This window comes from Fopius arisanus, unplaced genomic scaffold (genome assembly GCF_000806365.1).
Source record: "Fopius arisanus strain USDA-PBARC FA_bdor unplaced genomic scaffold, ASM80636v1 scaffold00006, whole genome shotgun sequence".
NCBI classification, from domain to species: domain Eukaryota; kingdom Metazoa; phylum Arthropoda; class Insecta; order Hymenoptera; family Braconidae; genus Fopius; species Fopius arisanus.
Genome location: NW_011887745.1, coordinates 1390764 through 1417394, shown reverse-complemented (window position 1 = coordinate 1417394; position 26631 = coordinate 1390764). Strand labels below are relative to the sequence as shown.

At 39.6% G+C, this 26631-nt stretch overlaps 2 protein-coding genes across 2 annotated transcripts; one reads left to right on the top strand and one right to left on the bottom strand.

Moving 5' to 3' along the window:
- Nucleotides 1-4926: 4926 nt before the first annotated feature.
- rb (adaptor related protein complex 3 subunit ruby) lies at nt 4927-9907 on the bottom strand. Its single transcript, XM_011316336.1, has 5 exons — nt 9267-9907; nt 9125-9200; nt 7611-8766; nt 5434-7096; nt 4927-5162 (listed from the first exon to the last, which is right to left on the bottom strand). The coding sequence occupies exons 1-5, from the start codon at nt 9392-9394 to the stop codon at nt 5012-5014; spliced, it is 3174 nt and encodes a 1057-aa protein (XP_011314638.1). The 5' UTR covers nt 9395-9907; the 3' UTR covers nt 4927-5011.
- A 1301-nt stretch (nt 9908-11208) lies between these two features.
- PlexB (plexin B) lies at nt 11209-25623 on the top strand. The gene is made up of 4 exons (XM_011316335.1): nt 11209-11645; nt 14021-14792; nt 14882-20457; nt 22691-25623. The coding sequence occupies exons 2-4, from the start codon at nt 14267-14269 to the stop codon at nt 22796-22798; spliced, it is 6210 nt and encodes a 2069-aa protein (XP_011314637.1). The 5' UTR covers nt 11209-11645; nt 14021-14266; the 3' UTR covers nt 22799-25623.
- Nucleotides 25624-26631: the final 1008 nt, after the last annotated feature.

Below are 26631 nucleotides of genomic sequence, written 5' to 3'. Positions count from 1 at the left end.
GAGGGAGCGCCTAGCGCAGACGGAGGCCCCCAGCCAGGAGACCACGCAAGTAGCAAGCAAAGGCAACTGGGGAGAACACAGGGAACGAACAGGCATCTGCAGACACGGGCCGGGGTTCAAACCCAAACCGGACCATCGCCCCCCTGGGAAAATCACCACTATCACACAGCAAATCCCACAGGGGCAAATGCTACGTGGGTAAATCGAAAAAAACAAGAGCAGCCCCCCTCCAACCAGGGAGAACACTATCCAGCCCAAAGACGTGGAACGTCAGAAAGACAGCCATGCCCAACGGGGGTGCAGGAGAACACACCTCGACCACGTAGGGAGAGCGGGTACGCAGAGCCCGACACCACATACGAGCCTCGCCCTGGGCACTCGACCAACCACCATGGGGAAGCATGGGATCCCCCCCAACACATTACCCGCCAAAACAGCTCCCCCCAACAGGACTTCAACTTCACACCGACGTGGACGCCGACCCCCTTGAACAAAGACCAGCTCAAAGAGGAAAGAGCTCTTCGAGGAGGGAGGAAAAGGAACCTCATCATCCACGGAATAGCGAAAAGAGGGAAAGAACTGGAAAGGGATATGTCCAGAATCATGTACAGGGCCACGGGCATTTGCCCCCTCTTCCAAGAGCTCAGGATGCTGGGAAGAGGCAGGCTGGTAATGAAGCTGGAAACATTAAGAGACAAACTGGATATCTTAGACAGCAGCTCGAAACTGGCGGAGTTTGGCATCACGATAGAAAACGACCTCACCAGGAGGGAGCAGGCAATACAAGACTGGCTAACAGGGGAGGCCAGAATCCTGGAGAGCAGAGGCATCAATACAGAGACGGGGTACCAACGCCTCAGAGTGCATGATAGGTGGTGGAGGTGGAGTGAAAATGAAAACCAACTGGTCCCAATGTCCTCCAAGAAAAACCGGGCAAGAAGCGCACGCCAACAAGAGGTGCACTCATCCAACAGGAGACGAGGGAATCAGAGGGAGTGTCGGTAGCAACGACCCTCTCCAGCCCGAAATATGCGTAGTCTCCTGGAATATTGATGGAAGCAGCAAGATAAAGGCACACTGGTCCTTTCTCAAACGTTTTGACGTAATAGCCGTACAAGAGCCCCACCTGGAGAAGAAAAACGAGGACAAGTTCCTCAAGCAATTAGACCCAAACTTCATATGGAAGGTCCACGCAGCTGTTAGATCAAGAAAAAAAGGCAAGGCGAGAGGTGGCAACTTGCTAGGGGTCAGGAAGGGTCGGGTCGATGAAGTTTCAATTACAGAGTGGGAATATGGACTCAGGCTAAAAGGACTCAGGACGTTGGACGGCAAGCCGCTGACCCTTATCGAGGCCTACAACAATAATAGAACTCCGCACTTCACTCAGAAACTTCATTCGGTCACTGAGGATGCGGAGGACGAAGGGGGAGTTCTGATTATTGGGGACCTCAATGCGCGGGTAAGAGACAAACAGTGCAGCAGTGATGCAGTAGAGGAGGTAGGGCTCAGCTGGGAAAGAGTCTCGGAAGACAAGGGAACCAACCAGGAAGGAGATCGTATCCTCGACTTCGGAGGCAAGCACAACCTCATAATTCTCAACGGCGCAGTGGAGGGGGACAGATATGGGAGAGCCACATTTCTTGGTGGGGCTGACTCAGTGCTCGATTTGGCATTGATCAGTGCGACGGAGGTGAACACGACAGTCAGGGAGTTGAAGGTAGTCCCTAGGCTAGGGTCGGACCATCTCCCGGTGGTACTCGCCCTAAACCTCAAAAAGCAAGCCGGAGGCCCCCCTCCGACCGCCATGCCCTCGACACAACTGAGGCAGGAGCGGATGGTCTGGAAGCCGGAGCAAGAGGAAAGGTACCAAAAATTAATCACGGACAAGCTACAGAACGCAGCTTCCGGGAATGACCCAAAGGAGGGCTGGAACAGATTAACAAGCACAATCTGGGAGGTAGCCCGGGAATGCGACATGGTAAGGAAGGGGACAGAGAAAGAGGCATGGGGGGAAGCATGGATGGACGAGGAGTACAGACATTTAAGGGGGGCAACCTTCCAAGCTCTCAAAATCCACCTGCGAGACAGGACAGACGCCCAGCGCAGAGAGAATTGGCAACGCCTGAGAAACGAGCTAGCAGCCCTGAAGGGCGAGAAAATCGCAGAAAATAACAGACGTAAATGGGAAAAGCTGGAGGCAAGCAGGAATATGCAGGAGCTCTGGGAATCCCTGAACGTGTTCAGGCCAAGGAGGACAAGAGCGAGGAATGTCATCACTGATGCAGAGTGGACCAACCACTTCGCGAACCTACTGAATTCTACACCTGAGAGCAGGGTAGAGAACCCAGGCCCCACGGCGAACACAGTCGACGAATCTGGAGCACGACAGGCGTCCAGCCCCGTACAGACAAAGGAGGACACCCCTGACGAGGACTGGTGGAACGGAGACATAACTAGCCTCGAAGTGGAAGAAGCCCTCAGAGGGATGAAGAATGGCAAAGCACCAGGCGAGGACGGAATCCCAGCCAAGTTCCTGAAGGCGTTGCCCCCAGAGGGAAAAGCTGTACTCCTGCAGGTCCTCAAGGAATGCTGGAAGCAGATTAAGCTGCCAGAAGGCTGGGAAACAGCGCTCATTTGCCCCATTTTTAAGGCAGGTGAACCTGACAAGGCCGCAAACTACCGGGGTATCTCTCTCCTCGATCTCGGCTACAAGCTGATGACCAAAATCATGGCCAACAGAGTGGCCCAATGGGCGGAGGAGTCGGGAAACCTGAGTGAAAGCCAGGCAGGGTTCAGAAGAGACCGAAGCACCCGGGACCACATTTTCACCCTCAACACGCTGGCAGGCATAAGCCTGACGCGACCGAGACAGAGATTGTACACAGCGTTCATCGACTACCGTGCTGCATTCGACCTGGTGGACCGCACCCTCCTGCTAGAGAAGCTGAAGGCAAAAGGTCTCTCGGGCAGGCTTATCGACATGGCGGAACTAATATACAAGAACACCAAGAATCGAGTCATGACGGGACGAGGAATGACAGACAGTTTCACCTCCAACTGCGGAGTAAGACAAGGCTGTCCCCTAAGCCCAGTGCTCTTCTGCCTTTTCCTGGAGGATCTGGACCAGGCATTGGAAAGAGGAAGCACAGGAGGAGTAGTATTGGGGGGAGAAAAAATCACCAACCTCAGGTTCGCCGATGACGTGGCCATGGTGGCACAAACCCCGGAAGATCTTCGAGATATGCTAGCATCCCTGGAAAGGCATGCCAAGAAAAACAAGCTGACCATCAACGAGTCCAAATCGAAGATCACGGTGTTCCGCAACGGGGGGAAACTGGGAAAAAAGGAATCCTGGACCCTTAACGGTAAAAAGGTAGAAGTAGTGAATAACTTCAAATACCTTGGATACTGGTTTACCCCACGAGGATCCTTCGCAACACACACGAAACGCCTAGCAAGTAAGGCGAAACTAGCATCCAACGCGGCGTGGGGCATCACCAAAAGGGCCAGAATCAGCTCCCTGCATAGGAGGCTTTATGTACTCGACGTCCTGGCGAAATCAGGGGGTTTGTATGGCGTGGAACTCTGGGGGTGGTCGCAGAGCGAGGAGATGAGAAGAATGCAGAGCCGGTATATAAAAATGGCTATGGGTCTTGCCCCAAACACCCCAGGTTATATATGGCGGATGGAATCTGGCAGGAGGAGTATAGACATCGAGGGGCGCATGAGAGCGTTTAAGTACGTAGTGGACATCCTCAAAATGGACCAGGGTTGCTGGCCAGCCAAAAGCCTAAGGGAAGAGGTAAGAGCCATACTAAACGACAACCCATGCAGGTTGGGAAAGCTGATAAAGAAGGCCTTCGAGGAGGTGGGAGACGGCCAAACCCTGAGGTCCCTCTGGGAAGGAGAAGACTATGGAACCATAGGGGAAGCGCTGGAGAAAAATCTAAAAACTAAGACGGAGCAGGAGATTCAACTAGACTGGGGAAAGATAGACGCCTCCAGATACTGCCCAGGCTTCCAATTTTTGGTGGACGAGATCACTGGTGCAAAGTACTGGAACAAAAAATCTATAAAAGGCAGCCAGAAGGAGCAATGGGCGCGTCTGAGATGTGGGAATATTGGCAGGACGGCAGAGAGGGGCTACAAGGACCCTAGATGCAGACTGTGCGGCCAACAAGAGGAAAACCTGGCACACATGCTCACCTGCGAACAAGCGTGGCTCCAGCTACCCCAACCGACTGTCACCAAGACCGCAGAGTGGCTCAGGGACTGTCCTCCCACTATATCGCTGAACCGTTGGGTAGGGGAGGCACTGAAGGGCGAGCCGTTGGACGGGATGTGCAAATATGTTCGGGATTTCGAACGGAAAGCAACAGGGGACACAACCCTGGGAATGGAGAAGCCAGAGAGCTAACAGGGACACCCCAACAACAACTCCTCATCCTCTCCACATCAAACACAAATTAACGCACACCACAGAGTATTTCGTGCGGTTGTAATATATCTTTCCGGGTCCCGACCCCAAATTTTGTTATTCCTTTCTTAAAGTTTACTTTTAAAAAAGCAAAATTCCGGCAATCTACGTGCGCAATCATCCTTCTCGGGCGCAATGAAAGTAATGTTCAACGTAGGTAAATAACTGGAAATTCCAAAGACATGCAATGTAACTATCTGTGTTTCTCTGTAAAAGGCCCTGGGCCATACATCGAAAGATAAAGTATTATTATTATTATTATCATCAATAAATTAGAAAGATCCATAATCATTAATTAATTTAACTCTCGCCTCGCCAATCGTGAGACTTCTCATCTCGAATTTGAACATGAAATCCTTCTAAATATATCAAATTTGAGATAAATGGTATGTCGCGACTCATATAGAAGTAGAAATTAATGTGGTATTTTTTTTTTCAAAATACAATTTCATTTCTTTATAACGAATACATTCCATACTCAATCTTACAAGTCTTAGAAAACACAAATCGTTGAAAAAGTTGTCAAATACATCTTTATTGTAGCAAATAATTCTTGATTTCGTTCAACAGCATTGAACCTATGACCATTTTTTCACAGTTGATGCATATCTCCAATTCGTGACAATCCAGGAATTTTATTGTCACTAAAGTCAGAGATTTAGATGTCAAGGTGTTACCAGCGAATCTGTAACAAAATACAACGATATTTTATATCGTCTCATTAGTAACATTTGCACTTTTGCTTAATGCTAAGAGAAAGATAACTATTAAAAGCATTTGAAAAAACAGCGCACAAACATATTGATTGATTAGAATTGATGTTCTATTGATTGAACATCCATTGAAAACTGGATATAATTATGAAGCATCTTTAGCCTATCATTATCCCAATTATGAATGATTTATGCTTTCGAGAATTTACATAAATTGTACATAAATAGTATTTTGTTAATTACCTCATTGTGTCATTTTCATTTGAAATCATAGAAAGATTGGCGGACTCATAAACTTTCTGTAACAGATCCTTTTTCGTCCCCGAAAACTTGATTTTGGATGTATGTTCATTCATCCCCTTTAACTTTTCTTTCTCAGTTACAAACATACTTTCTGGCAATTGCACAGCCCTAATCATTTCTCCAATTGGTGCCTTCAGACTGACAGGAACTGAATGAGTTTCAGCACCTATGGTAAATTCAATATTGAAGTTTGCAGGCTGCATAGAATCATTGAAATTTACTCCAAGTACAGAAGAGAAATTCGTATTAGGTTGCAGCATGGCGACAGCCGAAAAGTCATGAATGGACATTCCAGAAGATAAAGTTTTATTTTGAATATGAACGTTTTTGATGGTATCATTACCACTATTGGTGAAAATCAACTCAATAGTGGTGAGATTTGAGCTAGCAAGATGTTGGGATCGAGTAAATCTCGAATCTACTTGCAAGCCCTTCCCTGTAATTTTATTCACTATTTCTGTTCTTGCGACTGGTACGAAAGTAGCTGAAACCTCTCTGATTCCACTAACATTGCCTAATGTAAGATTCATCGGAGTCAGGAAGCCTCCAAGACTCGGAGTCATCACGGGTGTCATGGGCACAATATCATCAAGTTCCAGAAGTAAATCTAAATTATTTTTCGTTTTTTCTTTGATTATCTCTTTCTTAACATTATCCATATACTTTTCGGACTTAGGTTGCTTCTTTATTTCCACTTCACTCTCAGAGGACTCAGTTTCCCCAGAATCTCCAGAGTCACTACCTGATTCGCTCTCAGATGATTGAGACTGGACATTGCCTTTTCTTGCCGACTCGCTCTCCGATTTTTCCGAGTCTGAGCTGTACTCTGAAGAATCCGAGTCTGAATCCTCTGAGGAACTACTCGAAGTAGTTTCAGAGGATGCTTTTGATCCAGTTGGAGAACTCTCTTCATCACTGTAGAAAGTGTTTTCTTTAATTTTCTTTTCTCTCTTCTCTTTTCGCCCATGACGTTTTTCTCTGGGTCGCTGGATTAGAATCGGCTCTGCTACATCGCGCACTGATGGATCTGGAGCGGTTTCTGGGTAATCTGACAAATGTTTATAGCCTGTACAAGGCATATCCAAGTAGTGAGAGAGTGTTCCCAATTGATACTGAGAACCTTTAACTCTTGATGTCAATGTTGGCGCTGGTTTTGGTGCGAAGAAAATTTTTTTCGCGTACTCTGCAAGTTTTTTATCAGCAGCATTAACTTCCTCCTCAAGTATAAACGCGCGTAAGAACCTAGCTCTGTCCCTGATATCATAATTTTGATCGTACTTGGCTAGTTGGAATACATAATGACAGAACAGTTTCGTTTGTTCAGGATTATTGAGGCACAGTTTTACAGCAAGATTAAGAGTTTGAAGTTTTACGATGTCTTTCTCATTTACAAAGCTTTTTGCCATTTTACGGAGAACATCGGGGGCAATTTTTGGCACTCTATCTGAGTATTCACCGAGAAGCCAGAGAATGGAGGCACGCGCCTGTGGAACGGTGATAAAATCCATTAATTTCGCCATATGGACTATTATCTCTTTGTGCTCATTGGGCTGAGTCTGTAACAGCTTCTTTATTACGACTACACTCTCGGCCACCACCACTTCTATAAAGTTGCAAAAAACAAACATTATAATTACATTGTCTACAATTTTGCTGAGGAGCATGATAGTTTAATAGAATCGGTGTATAGTCTAAGCAATGAGATAATAATAAATAGGACAAGTCTGAGTGAAATTCATCACTACTATTTACTGTAGAAAACATTATCTGCATTAAGTGATAAGATATGATGATTATATACATTATATATTATCATTGATATACCCTTTAAAAAATAAATGCATAAAATTTCATCATTCTTAATTGACTAAAAAGGCATAATCCTTGCTAATATCCTCCTTAGTCTTGTTCGTTTAAAGTTGATTGAAAAAATGTGGGTATTTTGTATAATAAGTTTATACGGAACTACGTAAATGCTTTTGTTTTGTGTCGAAGAGAAATGTGCAAAAACTTGTGGGAAAAGAGTATATAAAAGGGAGTTTTTGAAATGAATTATACTATCAGGCTTCATTGATCTAAAAATGTAATTTCTCCATATGCTTTTCTCATCAGCTTACCATCACGGTTGCTCAATAGAGAAACTAATCCACTCAGACAAGTGTCCGTAACTTCCTTGATATTACTAGCACAGCGTCCGATGGCCTGAATGCTAGCACCAACGAATTCCTTGTCACTGCTCGATATATACGTTTGGAACTCCCTCAAAATCACCCCAATACTCGTTTCAGTGGCTAAATTCGTAAGAATATCAAGCTTTAAAAGTTTAATATGAGTAGGATCAGAAGTCCTGACGAAAAAGGACTTGAGAAAAGGCTCGAACATTCCTTTCCTCGAGATTGATATGCTAGCAATGCAGTGGAGGACGATACTCTGTACTTCTCGATGATTTCTTAAAAGCCGTATTAAAGCTTTGGCGGCAATCATAACTTCAGTTCGAGGAGCCACATGGTGGTATAGTTGTGCAACACTCATTACGACTGATGCGTTACGACTTTGCAATAGTGGCTTGGTATTTCGTAACAACAATCGATGATCAGTATCAAGGGAAAATTTAGTTTTTTTAGGAGCGCCATTAAAGGATTCTTCAGAATCTGATTCGTAAAATGGCTTATCTTCGTTCTCCTCGAATTCATCAGCATTGGGGTTAACGAATTGTGTTCTTGCATATCTCGTTAGCATATTAACAATCACCACTTGACCCCACTCATCAACATCCACTAACAAATTACACAGTTTACGATAATTCTTATGAATCAAATCAATTCTCCCTGGGCAAACTTCTTCGAAGGCCATCACAGCTGAGCCCACTACTAGTGTCGTTTTGTCCGATAATAATTTTTCAATAACACTGATTAACTCGTCCTTCTGCTCTGAATCAAGTGAATATAATTTCGGAATGGCATGTGCTGCTGTTTTTCTAACGTACGGTGACATATCACTTGCAGAGTCTTTTATCGCCAGCATCACAATAGGAACAATCATTGGTACTCTTATGCTGGATAAAACTCTCAATGCACTCGCTCTTATTAATTGATTAGGATCTTTCAGAGCTCTTTGAAATGTTGAAATCGAAAGGAGTGCCAAATCTTGCTGATCTTCAGCGTATCGAACTAAATATACGTACACGAGTTTTTTCACTTCTATATTTTTTGATACTACATTCTTCACTACTGCTGGAAATAGATCGGATGCATCTCTTCCTTTTGCAACCATCTGGAATAATTTAAGCCTTCTTTCAGAACGTACATCGAACTTCATCATCGGCTACGTTAAAGGCCAAATTGCAATCAGTCTAAACCCTTTTTTCAAACAAGGCGGTTTTTTCATTAAATTATTGTATTATTTTTCCGTAAACAATGTGACTTTGTCGAGACATTGAATTTCATTAAAATAATTCGAAGAAAGTTCAAACACATTGACTACAATATTGAAGATAAAAAAAATCATAATGAGGTACAGAAATTATCAATACATAATTTTTTATCAATTTAGCACCAGCAGTATTGCATGGTTATCACGTACTAATGTACAATGATCTTTAATTGTAATAATCTTGATTGTTTATCCTTACCCCTATAATGCGTTTCATTGCCTCCAATTTCAAACCATCCTTGTTGCTATCTAGCATTTGTTTCAAATCGTCATGCCTGAAAATGAATTTCAACAGATTAGGAGAGATTTATTTTTCATTCAGCAGAATTGCTGATAATTACTTTTTATAGTCCGAGTGAAAGAATCCGCCAGAAGCCGGATCTGTGCCAAGTTCTGGTTCGGAGGGCTTATCATTACTATAAGACCCGCCCGTATTGTTAGACAATGTACTTGCTGCTGCAGTCAACATTTTTCTAACTAATCGGCAATCTTGAAAACTTTAAATTTGTGGAAGACTAATGTAAAAAAGCTTCCACAGCGGAATGTACACGAGATAAACTTTTGACAGCCGTCTTGCTGGTGCCTGCTGTTGTTCCTTGATGGACGTCTCAGTCTGATACGTCTGCTGCTGCTGCGCTGGGCTCGGATTCTTTCAAACTTCATAAAAGTACCAGAAGAGGGCTACGACTACCTATTATTTTATTGAACAAAATTACACATGTATCATATTCTATATATTGTATTCATGAAGATTGAGACCATTCTTCATGAATACAATATATGATTGTATTTTAGCTGCAATTAGAATTTTGTGATGTGAAATTAACGCCCATTTCCTCAACTACGCCATCTCTCGTTGATCGTACCGGAGCTTGGCCCCATTCGATTACGATTTTCTTCAATTCGATACTCTCGCAGCCGCCATTTTTACTTCTTTCGACTTTCTTCAATTCGATTTTTGAGCGGTAGCCATTATGCTCTCCTTTATATATACGGAATACGGAAAGGAAAGGAAAAGGATTAATTATTTTGACAATCGAAATTCATTGATAGGCGAATGGTAGACAATGATTGACTATAAAAATAATTTGATAGTTTGATTTTTTTTTTACGAATTTTCAAAAAGTCGTCATTACAGATAGTGCCTCTTTTTTTGAATTTATTATTATCAATAAATAAAAAGGAAACGAAAAAGAAAAAGAAACTTCTACTTAGGCTCATTTTACGCGGAATTGTTTGATAGACATTGATAAACAGTGAATCAAAGTCTATCAATTCGATAAATTGGCGTAAAATAAGAAAAACCTAATCAGCATCATTAACGGCATAAGAGTGGTTTCGGATGGTGAAGGGGATTCTCGGTGGTAGCCATTTTGAACGGCTCAGCTGAGTTTCGGAGCACGAGTAGTCGAGTAGAGGAAATCATCAGAATGTTCGGACATGGAGCATAACACTATTGCCTTTGCAGAATCCACGTCCCTTCCTGTAGCTCCGCCACTTCCACCACTTCACCACTTCCACCTCTTCCACCTCTTCCACCATCTCCACCACATGGCGATAATTGTCATTCTCCTCACGATGGTAACATATACTCGGTAAATATTTGAAATAAAAATATGTAATTATCAACAAATAATCCATAATTCGTCATTCCAACTGATAATTTATTTTGATTTTGAATTGACGTGTGCATCATCAACGATTTTATTGCACTATTTGGGTTTTTCAATTTTTGCCAATCGACAATCAATCGATTAATTGTTAAATACTCAATTCATCGATTTATACTACTAGATGCTATTACACTGCATGATAATATAACAGGATCCATCTTACTTCCATCTCCATCTTACTTCCATCTCCATCTTAAAAAATTATTGTCAATCCTCATTATTGAAGTTTCATTCAAATTTCTATAAAACCAGTCTACAAAATGAACGTAAATAAATAAATTGTTTTCAAATTCAATGATTATTTTCATAGTCAGTAAACTGTTTTAAAAATTCCGACAACAATAAAAAATGCAACCTTTAATAAAAGAAAGAATAGAAAATAAATTTGAAAAAAAGTTGTTTTTGAAGGCATAGCGAGGTGACAGCTGGCGCCAGCTGGTGAGAGCGGCGCCAACCCTGGAGTACTGGTGGGGTTCGAGAGGGACCTAGAGGAAGATAGACAACCCCAAAAGATAAAGACAGATGATTAAAAAGAGAAGGACAGATTGGGGAAGGAGTGCTATAGCGAGTGGAAGCGGCTGGAAGCAACGAATGCACACAACACACAGCCCGTGTCCGTCGTCCGTCGAATTTTAATGGCGGCCAACTCCGTAAACCCCGCTTACTATTATTGTCAATTGACCAATAATCAAACTAACGTCCGCACACCCAATCCTCATCAGAGCAAAACAAATGATCAAACAATCGAGTGATTGATCCAATAAAGAGTGCACCGAGTGAAGTGATATATTTATTGATAAGGTGAAGAAAAAAAAAGGAGGAAAGGCAAAAAAAACCTAGTGGTGAAAATAATAAAGAGTGCTCCCCAGGACGAAATAGTCCCTAAAGGTATAATATCCCAGCCAACGCTTGAAAACCACAGGATTAACCCGTCAGTGTAACATCACTACAGGATATCTCCGTAGTGCGTGTGCAACCATGATGAATCAAGATGTACCGTGATACTATTCTCATCGTCATTTTACCCACAATTTCCAAACCGAAGAGGTAAACAATTACATACCCTATTATTCGCAATATATATTTATTTCTACCTATAATTGTGACGTCACCCCTTTGTCCAAAGACTAGCCAGTAGTTGAGTGTCAATATTCAATTGATGTTTTATTAAAAACGTCCTGGGAATGCACATTCCTTTGATAAAGCTGAGAATTGAGGGAGTAAAAAGAAAAGTGCGTGAAAAGGGGAAGAAACTGACGTCGAAGGCGGCGTTTTTTCCGCTTTTCCCTTGATTCCCTTCATTTCTGCATTGAGAAATGAAAATATTTTTATTTGCCATCTCTTGATTTCTCATAAGCTCGCCTTTGAAGTATATCGCATGAAAACGTGAAAATTTTTCATCGGGAAAAAAAAAAAATGTAGTCATAAAGGATCCACTAGAGCCCCCGTTCCATGCCTTTGTGTCGAAGGAGACCGCAGTGCTATGGCCTTAGCTGTCAAGTGTGCCTCTATATGCCCCTCATTTTTTTTTTGCTTTTTTATTTCACATTTTTTTTCTTTTTCGTCTCCATCCCCCACTTTTTTCGTCCACCCCCTACCCCTCCCATACCACTGTATGGTGTACCGATATACTGTAAAACCCAAAGGGCGTACATATACCTATATAAGTTTCATATACACGTATATGTAAGAGCACTCACGAGAATCATGGGGAATAGAGCCATCTGGGCCCGTTTGTCATTTACTTTACTACTACACCAAACAATCTCTTCACTACTGTGTACTTCTCTCCTCTCTTCTGCTCTCTCATCGCCGTTTCTCATTAGTCATTATGAATTTACGGTGCACCAGCTACTAAAGTATCAGTAACTCACCCCTCTCCCCTTTTAACTGAACTGTCGAGACAAGTAGAAAGGATATTGTTGTTTACTCCTTATTTATGAATATGTGGGGGGATGAGTTATACGGGCAACGATTTATTTTAATTTCAATGGTTTTGGGATTGGGGTTGTGCACATGGGTTTTTACTTTGGGTATATCAAAATTATAGACAGCTTTTATGATAAAATTACCGGATTCGTTTCAATTGAATTACTGACTTAAGTAGGTCTATTCATTTTGTTTATTAATGTTTACGGTTATAAATTGTGGCTGTTAGGGATGGCATTATACTGGGAGTTTTAAAGTATGACAATTGGTAGAATGATCAATAAATTTCAAATTGTCTTGCTCATTATAATGTGTGATGCAAATGGTTTTTTCTTGATTGATTCATTCATCTCCTTCCTGTTGTCTACCTATTGACAATTTCTTCACATTATTTTTCTTTCATTTAATCTTTTGTCACTTTATTGTTTGCATTTTGAATGATTTTTTTGTCGCAATTTACATTCTTATTTATCTATAAAATTTCTTAGTCGGTTGTTTTGAATAATTCTCCAATTTTTAAAAATGAAATTTCATTTGATAAAAAAAAATTGATGAAATAGCAATACTGTCATAGAATTATGAATAAATATTCAAAATCAATTTTTTTAATCCTCCTATTGTTGACTTGACTTTTCAAACCGCTTTTCAATGCACTCTCACTAAAATATTCCAACAGCATCCATTCATTGGAATAAACCCCTTACCCTTTGCCGTTAATCACACAAGTTTGATAAGCCATTGAAAATTAAAAAAAAAAAAATCCTTTACATTTTTCGACGTTTTGGAAGCACATCACGTGTGTTATCAGAGCCATGCATTCATTTATTCCATAAAAATTTCATTTTCCGACATAGAATAGACGTAGCAAAGAGAAAAACAGTTTAATTGGATTATATTCCACCAGAAACAGCTAAAAAAAAACTGGCGTGTGTCACACATCTTAAGTGATGAATGCAGAATTAAAATTCTTTCACTTGAGAATTAGTTATTCATTCATTATTCATGACAGCTCTCAATTGGCTGTACATAAAAGTTTATAATATAAAATTTCACTGTATTACCTCGATTTCAATATTTTCATTGAAAACTGGCAAGTAGTCGAAATTAAGTCAAACCGGTTTACCACATTGCTACTGAATTATTACAATCATCATCATGATGCTCTAGAGGATAATTATATTGCACGTGACCTTGGAGTCTTGTGACCTCCAATGATTATCAACGTTTTATTAATAATCTCGATAAATTGTCAAATATAATTTATCCCTAAAATCTAAAGTGATTTAAATAAATTTCTCGAAAAAAGAGATAAAAATAAAAATAATAAACTGTCAATACAGATTAACAGTAAATAACTCAACTGTAAACATTTGCACAAGAAATTCTGTAATTGACCGAGTCAATAGCCATGACAAGCTCGTAAATGTTAACATTTACGTGAAAGACATCCACCATCAAATCACTAAATATTTTATTGATACTTTGTTTTACAGGGGCTGGAAATAGTGAGGCATCATGCTGTTGTACGAATGGGCGCATCGCTGTTAGCGCCATTCGGACAAAGCCCTCTCCCAAATCCTCTTTTCTCAAAAAAAAAAAGAAAAAAAAAGAAGAACCGAAACGAAAAAATATAACTCCATTTCCCCCCTTTTAACGAGCCAAACAAACAATCGCTGGAGCACATAAAAAGTGTAACCCCTCTATCCCCTGCATGTTTCATCACAATTCACTGATACGAGATGATATACTCCGTACTGAGACCCTTTCCCATACTGCTGGCAGTGCCACCTCCACCACGGTTGCAAATGTCTCTGATAAAAGAACAAACAAACAATGCAATATCATCGTTAGTTTGGCCAACAATATTCATTGCAATGGTATTAACAACGAGTGCAAACGCAACGACAATTCCCTCACCAGCCTCTTCCTCATCATACCTCTACTCATCACCAGTACCATCTGTACCAGGACCCCTTCCATCCTCATCATCATCATCATCCTCTTCGTCGTCCTCATCCTCCTCACCAATCCCCCATCAATCACAACAATTCCCCCAAGATGAAAATCCCCACGTCGTTGCACGTTTTCCATCAGTCCACCATCGTCTAGAGTTGAGTCGTCTAGATCCAAACCTGACACGCGAGGGTCCACTGCGCTTCAATCATCTCACCATTGATCCAACAACTGGTCGCCTCTATGCTGGTGCCATCAATCGACTGTTACAATTGGATAAAAATCTTCAATTGGAGGAGATCGTGTCAACCGGTGAGTATTAAAATGACAATTAATGAGTTTATAATTGAGTGTGATTTGAACCATGAAGCTTCATCAAGGATTTATTTATGATGTAAAAGGTCCCAAACTGGACAGTCCCCAGTGTCACGCTACCGGATGCATGTCGAGAGAGATGACCACTTCATTAATGGACAACGTGAATAAACTCCTAATACCTGACCTTGAGTCGGATACACTTATCGCATGTGGCTCACTGCTTCAGGGAGCATGTGAAAAGTACAACATGTCGGATATATCGATAAAACCCGAATTTTTACCGCACAGTGTTGCTGCTAATGATGATAATTCATCGACATTTGCCTTCATTGGTCCAGAGCGTTACAATCCCTGGGGTAGATCGAATGTCCTCTACGTTGGAACAACATTCACTAATAATGGTGAATATCGTCATGATGTACCAGCAATATCGAGCCGAGATCTTTATACCCTGGAATTTGCTGAATACGACTTTGACAAGCAATCGATACTCCATATTGACGTTAAATACAGAGATCACTTTCTGGTTAAATACGTTTACGGTTTCAATGCGAGTGATTATGCATATTTCGTTCTGGTACAAAAACAGTCGTATTTACCTGAACAGGAGGAGCTCGGTTATATATCAAGATTAGCTCGTAGTTGTATAAGTGATGCAAATTACGACAGTTATACCGAAGTTACGTTGCAGTGTTCCGTTGATGTTGGTAATGGTACACAACAGATATACAATCTTGTTCAGGATGCTAAAGTTGCTGCTGCTGGTAGTGATTTAGCAATGCAACTTGGTATACCGATTGGTGATCCTATATTTGTATCTGTTTTTTCACCTAGCAAGGGAATAACCAATGAGGCATTACCAAAATCAGCAGTTTGTGTTTACTCACTGCAGGAGATTGAAACAAAATTCAATGAGAATATACACATGTGTTTCAATGGGAGTATAAAGTATCGTAATATGGGATACATAAGTGGACCTATACAGAACGGTGAATGCCCAGTGGCTGGTACTACGGGTAATATATTGAACTTCTGCGAAGTTGGATTAAAAATATCTGGTGTCTCACCTATTGTTGGACAAGCTGTGATCGATTTTCAAGACACATTTGTGACATCGATAAACGTTGCCAATACTGAGAGCCACACTGTTGCATTTCTCGGTACAAGCAATGGTGTTCTCAAGAAAATTTTACTATCAAGCTCCGAGTCATCGGTTTACGAGAGCATTCTCATTGACAATCATCAAAAAATTCTTCCCGATATGGTGTTGTCGCCTGATGGTGAATACATCCATGTACTGTCAACAACGAGAATAACAAAAGTGAGAGTTGAGCATTGCAGTGGTTACACCAGTTGCTCGAGCTGTTTGGATGCTAAAGATCCGTACTGTGGATGGTGCTCACTCGAGAAAAGATGTACAATAAAGGGTGCATGTCAGAAAGCAAGCAGAAGTAGTCCAAGATGGCTGTCACTGAGTACTGGTCAGCAGTGTATCGATTTTGAGCAAGTTTTGCCTGACCGTTTGCCCATAAAGCAAATGACATCGGTTCAATTAACAATTAGAACACTACCGGAATTGCCCTCGGGAACTAATTACAAATGTGTCTTTGGCAATGCTGAGCCCATCAATGCAGCTATGACGGCGTTTGGCTTATCGTGTCCAGCACCACCGGTCCCTCAACGACCAAATATACCCGATGGCACTGATCACGTACTGGTTCCCCTATCAGTACGCTCCAGCGAGACAAATAAAGACTTTGTATCGCGCAATTTTGCTTATTTCGATTGCTCGAGACACACTGTATGCTCGGAGTGCGTTAAAGCCCAGTGGGCATGCAGCTGGTGTGTCTATGATAATAAATGCACCCACAACACCAGTGGCTGTCAGGGAAATATTATCTCTGGGGATAATCATAGCCAGGCAACACTAGCTGCTCATGGTGTTGAGTACTGTCCGCGTTTCTCTCGTCGTGATGAGCCACTTATGCTACCCAATAATGTACCCAAAGAGATTATTCTCGAAGTTGAAAATCTACCCCATCCACAAATTGGCCACACTGGATTTCAGTGTATCGTTACAATCGAGGGGGCCAACTTGCGAGTACAAGCGCGTGTTGATAGCAGTCGTTTCATTGTTTGTGACAAAACTATATACTCTTACGAAGCACTCACTGGTGAATATGAAGCGACCGTGACTGTCGTATGGAATACAAATCATCATGTTGACCGGACGAAAATTATTCTGTATAAATGTGAAGTGCTGGGATCACATCGTGAACACGCTGACTGTTCTTTATGTATGACGAGGGATCAGAGATTCGAGTGCTCTTGGTGTGGTAATAGTTGCACGTACAAACACTCGTGTCTATATTCACCATTTGCTGAATGTCCAAAGCCGAGGATCGACATGATAAGACCGTTGAGTGGTCCCATTGAGGGTGGTACACTCGTTACTATCGAGGGAAGTAATCTTGGGCTTAAAGAAACTGACGTCTCTGATAAAATTCACATTGGTAAAACACCGTGTACATTAGTTGATTATGAAGTATCCGTTAGAATAGTGTGTCGTACTGGAAAGAGAACAAATACCGAGACTGTCACTGTTGTTGTTGGTAATGATGCTGGTTACACTGAGAGTGCTGTTTTATTTCACTACAAGGACATCAAATTATCCGGTATATATCCGTCCGTTGGCCCACAGAGTGGTGGTACACAAATTGCTATAACTGGTAAATTCTTGAATATTGGCAGTACCATATCAGCTTATCTCGATGAATTGCCCTGTCACGTTAATGCTACGCAAGCCAGTAGCACCAGACTAACTTGTGTTACCAGTAAATCAGGGAGAGTGAGGAGAGTACAAAAATTAACACTCAGCATTGACGGCGCTAATCGTACATTGAACACCAATCCATTCAATTACACCCAGGATCCAACCATCATGGAAATCAAACCATTACGCAGCTTTGCCTCCGGTGGTAGAATGATAACTGTGCACGGTACAAATTTGGATACCATTCAGAAACCCGAGATGGAGGTTTATTTTGATAATGAGATTAAGCCGGTGAATAGAACGGTTTGTACTGTGCTGAATCCAACTCAGATGGAGTGCCCCAGTCCAAGTATAGCTGAGAAATTTGCAAATAGGCACAGGAGAGTCAGAGCTTTGAGATCACTTCACAAGCATGGCACAACATTTTCATCATTACGAGCTGGAAATAGTGAGAACGAGGTAGCACTGAGGATAGCATTTGTTATGGATAATGTTGAGAGTGTGAGAGATCTTGAGAAGCATTTTCAAAATTTGAGAAATCGTTTGTCATACGTTGAGGATCCAAAGTTCTTTGCATTTCCACAGATGATAAAAAATTACAAGGGCGATACACTGGTGATCGAGGGTGAGAATTTGAATTATGCTAGTGATGAGACTGATGTTAACGTGACTGTTGGTACAGCATTGTGCAATGTCACATCACTGGCGCATGCACAACTTGTTTGTACACCACCGGATCAACAGCCAGCTGCAACAGATGAGATGGGAATTAAAACTGAACGTGGATTGCCTCTTGTTGTTGTACGTGTTGGACGTACTTTACGCTTTTCCATCGGTTATCTTCACTACGAAGTGATAAAGACCTATCCAATACCACCTGAAGCAATAGCTGGTATTGCAGCTGGCACATTTGGCCTTGTATTTCTCTTTGTTCTTGTACTTGTTATTTATAGGAGAAAGAGCACACAGGCTGAGAGAGAGTACAAGAGGATACAAATACAGATGGATACGCTGGAGAGTAATGTCAGGATGGAGTGTAAACAGGCGTTTGCTGAATTACAAACGGATATGACTGATCTCACTGCCGATTTAGAATCATCTGGTATACCAACATTGGATCACAAGAATTACATTATGAAGGTGTTCTTTCCAGGTGTTATTGATCATCCCATTCTCAATGATCCGAGATCTCGAAATAATGCAAGAACTAATTACGACGCTGCTATGATACAATTTGAAATTCTCGTTAACAACAAGTGTTTTCTCTTGACTTTTATCGATACCCTTGAGACACAGAAAGACTTTAATATAAGGGACAAAGTGAATGTTGCTTCACTGCTTATGATAGTACTCATGAATAAGATGGAATATGCAACGGATATACTGATGAATCTATTAATTAGACTTATTGAGAAATCGGTAGATACTAAATATCCTCAACTGATGTTAAGACGCACTGAATCGGTTGTTGAGAAGATGCTTACAAATTGGATGGCACTGTGTATGTACAATTATCTTAAGGATTACGCTGGTTCGTCATTATTTTTACTCTTTAAGGCTATTAAGCATCAGATTGAGAAAGGGCCGGTTGATGTTGTGACACATGATGCTAGATACTCGCTGTCCGAGGAGAGGCTACTACGTGAACAGATTGATCACAGTGTTGTGACATTGCACGTTATGCAGGATGATTTGGATGAGAAGATTCAGTGTAAAGTGCTGGATTGTGACACGATAAGTCAAGTTAAATCTAAGATACTCGATGCACTCTATAAGAATACACCGTTCTCATTGAGGCCATCGATACACGAGGTGGATCTCGAGTGGAGGCATGGTAGAGGGGGACATTTGACACTCCAGGATGAGGATCTCACGACAAAGTGTGCTGGTGATTGGAAGAAAATCAATACACTGGCGCATTATGGAGTCAAGGAGTCAGCTGTTATGTCACTCATACCCCGACAAAATGATGCATTCTCCGTTGGATGTAAAACTTATCACAAGGGATCTCTGAGGAATCATCATCATTATCATCGTCAATCAATGAATCGTATCAATCACTGTTCAACGGGTCATTTACCATCGACACCCAGTCACGGATTAATAAGTCCCATTATGTATCCACATCCACCTGGCATTTATTTCGATGCACAACACACTCCATCGCTAATAACATCTAATGGGGACATCGAGAGTGGAGTTAATCAAAGGCTCTGGCACTTAGTCAGACCGATCGAGGATAACGTTTGTCCACAAACTATTGGATTTACTAATAGCAAGCATAATCATCATCATCATCATCCGGAGAGAACGCACAAAGCCATACCGGAGATATTTCTCACGAGATTATTGTCGACTAAGGGAACTGTACAGAAATTTGTCGATGATTTTTTCAATACCGTTCTCACTGCCAATGATGCATTGCCATGCGCTGTCAAGTGGCTCTTTGATCTTCTCGATGATGCCGCTAAACAGCACTCCATATCCGATCCTGAGGTTGCACACGCCTGGAAATCAAATAGTCTACCACTCAGATTTTGGGTTAATTTTATTAAAAATCCCGATTTTATGTTTGATATTAATAAATCAACGACTGTTGATTCGAGTCTATCTGTCATTGCCCAAACATTCATGGACGCTTGTTCGACAACTGAGCACAGGCTTGGCAAGGATTCACCCTCTAATAAATTGTTATTCGCCAAGGATATACCCCATTATCGGGAAAAAGTTGGACGTTTTTATCAGGACGTACAGAGATTACCAACCATAACCGATCAGGATATTTCCAGTGCCATGCAGCAGTTGAGCGATTCTCATGCCAATGAATTTGACGTTATTGCTGCGCTCAAGGAGCTCTACATTTACGTCAGCAAATACTACGAACAAGTAAGTGGAATTTACTTTATGCTTCACTATCATGGGGTTTTAGGAGCGATAGCATGAGCAACCGGCTGAGATAAGTCGATTCTAGGGAGAGGTTTCATAAATGCCACTGCATCTTAGGATGATGGAAGAATAATATACGATGATCGGTATGAAATCGGCCTACTCAATATTCCACTTATATCAGCTACACTGACACATTCAAAAATCAACTCTCGGGCAAATCTTTAGCTGGAAAAATTGAACTTTCAAAGTCACCCGGGATAAAGCACATCGGGTCAAGCAGTTGAAGAGCACCAAAAATTTATCCTCTTATTTGCAAACTTTTGTGTTGAAATAGTGTCCCTAGTTCTTTTTTATTTCAATTTTTAAAAGGAGTCTTCTGCCTTGAATGTCTGACTCTAATAAAATATGCATTTTCTCATTTTTTATCCTTCAGAAGTTATCGAATCTCAGTGATATGCAGCTCACGTCAGACTTTGTAATAGAATGCCCCTGAGTTTAATCATATTTGTCTCTCGGTAGTGAGTACTAAAATAAACAACTCCTGTTAAATGTCATTTGAATTTTTTTTCTCACCGAGGAACATGTTTTCATGCCTTCATTTATTATAAATTGCTCGATCAGTGTGGGCTATTTTTATAATGCCAAAGGATGGCTATAAAATTCGTCAGTGAAAATTTGATGATTTTTCTTCGCCTCGGATATTATCCAAAAACTGACCTCTAACCGTATCATCTACTTTTAAAACTTCATTACTGATTTATCCGACAAACCGAGACTTTATTTCGTTTTAACGACTTGAAAAGGAAATTGTCTTTTCATTCGAATTGGTTGAGAGATATCAAAGATTCTGGAATTCTCTGATGTCTCGTTATTCGCTATTATCACTAGTTTATTCTCCGGTTGAATCGCCTTTCAATCGATTGATAGATATCGATGAGATGAGTTATTTCAACTTTGGATACTCAACTCTTTTATCTAAGGGAGTTTATGGGGGAAGTGAAACTTGCTTGGCTCTGCAAGGACTAGTAAATCAAAATTTTTTCTAAATGGGATAGCCTTATATTTCATATTTTTAGGGAAATGCATGGAAGATTGCCCGCATTCTCGTCGGATATCCGCCGGAAAAAATTTCATCTTCATTCATTCAATCCAATTTAGTAGTTGAGAGGTGGAACGAGGTCTAGAACAGATTCACACATTACTTTACTAATTTTGTTTAGAGGCAGAGATTCTGATCAGCGAATTCAGATGGGGTCAAACTGATCAATTCATTGATTTCAAGTACCAATTAGGGCTCGCCAATTACTTTAGCTTTTGATAAGTTTAAAACATTAAATGGTAACAACTTTGAATGAGACTTTTTGGTAAAAATTTTCTAGCCAAGTTGCTTTAGGTTGAATATATGCAACAGTTTTTCTTTAAAGAAGTTTTTTCGTGGAAAGTTGATGGGAGTGTTTCTGATGGAAGACTTTTAGACATGAACTGGAACAACTTTCGGCTTTTGAGATGTTTGAATATGTTGGGTGCAAGTACCCGCATGGTCATATTATCATCTTGTAATTATCTCTACTAAATTCTAATTTGGAGATGATTATGTAATTAGTTAATGTAAAACTTTATATTTTGAAATAGATATCTAAGAAAAAGTTTTAAAAATTAGGGCTCAAGCGTGAAAAGTTAAATTGAAAGAAAACCGAGTGCTAAACTGCTTATTGACTAGCTTTTATTGACAAAAAAAGGAAATTACGGATAATCATAATTTTTGGAGGAGAAATTGAAAGTTTCAATCGATGCTGAGGTTCAATCAATAGCGACTGCCGTAATTAATGCATTAAGAATTTCCCATTTCATCGATATATCGGGGATATCAATCAACCATCAAATACAATGTTGGTGAAATTGATACGTGGCCGGCCACATGAAAGGAATTCACTTTGTCAGTTCTTTTTATTACATTCCCACATTTCAAACGTAAAACGATCACAATTACATGCAACCGTTTATTTATAATAATAGAAATAGAATAGACACTCAATTGAAATATTATTGAAATTTGATAAAAAAATAACGAATTGAAAGAGTAATAAAATTTTTGTTTTAGAAGAAATTTGATGATTGCAAGTAAATTAGCAATTTACTTTTTGGATTAATCGATTAATTAAAATATTTTGAGTTGTGTTATTTTGATAGGTAGCCTGGATTTGTCTGACAAATGCCCCTCTGTTTGCAGATTTTAGAGGCCTTGGAATCGGATGCAGGCTGTCGTCAGTTACATCTAGCTCATCAACTGGAAAATGTAGCGTGTACGATCGAGGGAGAAGAGACGAGCGCCTGCTGACACACTACCCCCAATTACATTGGGTGAACCCTCGAAATTTTCAGATGATAAAACAAATGAAAAATTAACTAATAAAGGAAAGGGAAGAGTGAATAAATAAGATAAACACTGATCAGTGCCTCGATTTTGCGCATCAGATACACCTCGTTCATATGTACAAAAAGAAAGATGAAATGAAAAGTATGACAAATATGAAACTTATACCGCCATATAAATGATTTAAAAAAAGAAAAAAAACTGAAAAAGAGATGAGAAAACGAAGAGATAAATTAAAGTAGTCTCTGCACCTTCGGTACAATTCGAAGAAGAGGATAAAGAAAAGAACATTCACTCAATTCAATACAAAAGTAAAATGGTCTTCTTTTAATTCAATTTTTTTCACTGCCAGTAAATACAGTAGAGTAACAGAGAAATAAAAAATAAAAATGAAAAAAAAAACAAAACAAAAATGCAAAGCACGGAAATAGAGTCACCGCACAAAAGGGAAAAAGGGAAATAGACGAAAAATAGCAGAATGCATTTAAAAGGGATTGAGAACAATGAGTAAGCGATGACATAAACAAAAAAAAAACCTGCATTTTGAAGAACTAATTAATAAAATAAAAAAGAAGCCATAGTGCGCACCAGACTGTTTGTACTAGTGAAAAGGAGAAAACAAAAATGGAAAAAAAATGAGGTGTACAGCAGAGCGAGTAGTCTGTGATTGGAGCATGCGTGGCTATGCCTATTATCTTCATTACGATATATGAATTATTATTAATTATTAACATGTTATATAGGGGATTGAGATGTAAACAAAGAGCAACTGTCTGAGGCTCATGTTCTGTACAAGATAATTAATTAGCTACTGTGATCCAACTGATAATGACCACTCGAAAAAAAAAAAACGAGTAACGAAACAATATTCTACATGTTGCTGTTTGTTTCCATTGAATTCTGTATGTATGATATACATAAAATATATATATATGAGTGATGGGAAGTGATGTGAAATGACCTCCGGTACGTAGTGAGCTAGATTGGGGGGATAATGTATTATGTATAAATAAATATGATCGTAAGGCTGAATGGGGATCGAGTGATTGAGTGGATAGATGGGCAAAGTAACGATATTACTTTAAGGAAAAAGATAATTAATGAGATAATGGGAGGGTCATTTTGCAGAGTGTATGGGGCAACTTTTTTTAAAACTTTTTTCTTCGTTGGATGAATGAGGCTCAGTCTGTTCTAGGCCTAGATAGCAATGTACGTATGTTCTTGTACGTAATTCAGTTATTATTTTCTTTTTAATCTAATTTTTTTTTTAATTCAGTGGCCAAGTGGAAGACTCTTTGGGTATTTGAATATTGAATTTTTGTCGGTATTTGGATGTTTACGGGAAAATGTTACGATATTTTCTCGTAGGGTCGATTGTTTAAGAGATTTATTGATAATTTAGTGATGGGACTGCTTGAGGTTCACCATTTCGTCACTGAATTCACTATCAATTCAATACTGTAATGATCGCAATGAATTTCTCTGTTTAACGGTGACAGAGATGTTTTGTAAAGCCATACGAATCTCGTGAGTAGGGTATTGATTAATTATTTTATAATATTCAATTGACGTCTGTTTTTTTAAATAATTTGTACATTATCTCATTTTCACTTTGATATTGAATCATCATCATTCTTCATCAACTAATTACTAACTCATTCCATAATTACTGCTATTGTCCAATTAAATGAAACAATTATCAATTGTACAATTGTTCATTAAGTAACAAGAGGAAATTAACGAAATATTTAGGGTATAAAAGAGCGGCATTTTTGTACCAGATTCCCAGGAAGCATGATGATGTGCCTCGAGGTCTTGTTATTTGTCGAATTTTTTCGTTCAACATTCGTAGAGAAAATATTGCGGAAAAATTCTGGAGTTTCTATGTTCTCATTTTTTTATTCAACAAATTATTGGACTCGCAGACGACGCTAATGAGGTCTCAAAAAAATGTAGCAACAGCAAAATGTGATGACGTATCCAATTATGCAATACCGTTTTTTTTTTTCAATGGTAAATTAACGCTCTCGTGGACTGAAATAAACTACTCAAATATGCGTTCCACGGATAACTACTCAATTGACTGATTAAGAATTTTTTAATACTCTTATTTTCCATTACTGTAACTTTTTTTAATATAATTTATGCCATGCAATTTTTTTTGATGACGAAAATATTGACGTACGAGGGCAATTGATCGACTCATTGAAATCCCCCCACGTCAATGGCTAAATGTGAATAGAATTAAATTTTAGTCATCAAACAGCGAGAAGAAACTGAAAAAAAAAAGATTTATCGTCCGATCGATATAAACATTCAATTTACGGTGAAAATAATTAAATTGTGAATGGTGGGACAAAGAGTGGAGAATCGTGCTCTCTACAGTTGCCAATAATTTGTACTTAAATCCATGTGTCCACTCTCTGCCCCACCATCAACGTCAAAAAACACTCTTTATATATATACATATTATACATATATACATATTGTATTTATTTATATTATCAATTGACGAGAGTACGTCAATCTGTGCAGTGTAATCTACTTAGCAACGACGGAATTCCGTCCTGGCGCTTCATAAATTTTGTAGATATAGTTGAAGAGCTAAAAAAATCTATTTCATAATTTTTTATTTTATGGGTAAAAATACGGACGTATAAATTTTTCTCATTAATCACTCGTAGAAGCGTGTGTATGATAAGAGTACCTCATTTACGTAGAAGGTCTTCCTTTGTGAGAAACAACTAAATGCGCCTTGTCCTGAAGCAATTAAATTAGTGATAATTATATATATGTGTTGGTTAAAATATTTCATTTGTTCTCACTCTATTGTTTATTTCTTCATGTTGTTGTAAATTCCCAGACGAAAATTGTCCAGATTTATGTATGGGTTAATGAATTCAGTAGCTAAATCGAAAACTAGGATAACTGCACATTTTGAAGATGTGTTTTTTTTCAAATATCTCGCGATTAAAGAAGAATATTGGTATTTCCATAATAACCTTTTTTATAGGGCTCACCATTCTCTATAAAAAATGAAAAACTGAAAATTTCGCTATCTCTCGTTAACAGCGAGATATTCGCTAAAAACTGGCCTCGAAAAATACTACACTTATCCTAGTTCACTACATAATTCATCATTTGGGGTTTTATTTTCCTCTTTTAACTCGAGCTTTATGATTTCACTGTGGATAAACCCCTCATCAAGAGTAATTTCTCGTTACTCACTATTTATTATCGAATTGTACATTTATGGAGGGAATCTCGATTCTTGAATTAGTACAGATTGACGTACCCCGTGAATGAAACATAAAGAAATGTGCGTGCGCACACATGAGTAATCAGCAGCGTAATCCGGCCTCTTGTTTCTCTACTAGTGCAAATATCTTTTTTATTTAATGTTTTTTTTAATTTCTTTTTTTGTGAAAAAGAAGAACAGTACATGTTAATAAAAATCACGTAGTAATTGTATTTTTACGATTATATCCCACTCCTTCGTGTCACAATCTCTGATTTTATTATTTGCCATCTGTTAGGATGATGTGTTTATTAATATTTGATTTTTGAGGAAATTATCGCAGGTAATTTCGTAAGGAGAGGATAAAATGAAAACAACAGTCGATTTTCAATGGGTGATTTCAGGAGTAATTCCGATTTAATTATAATCCTGATATTTTACCTTGAAATCGATCATTAATGAGGTCATCATGAAGTCAATAATTTCTCTTCATTTTATTACGTTTAACTATCAAATTTTTGAGGCCATTTTTGGACCTTCAATTCCATCCAAAATCAGA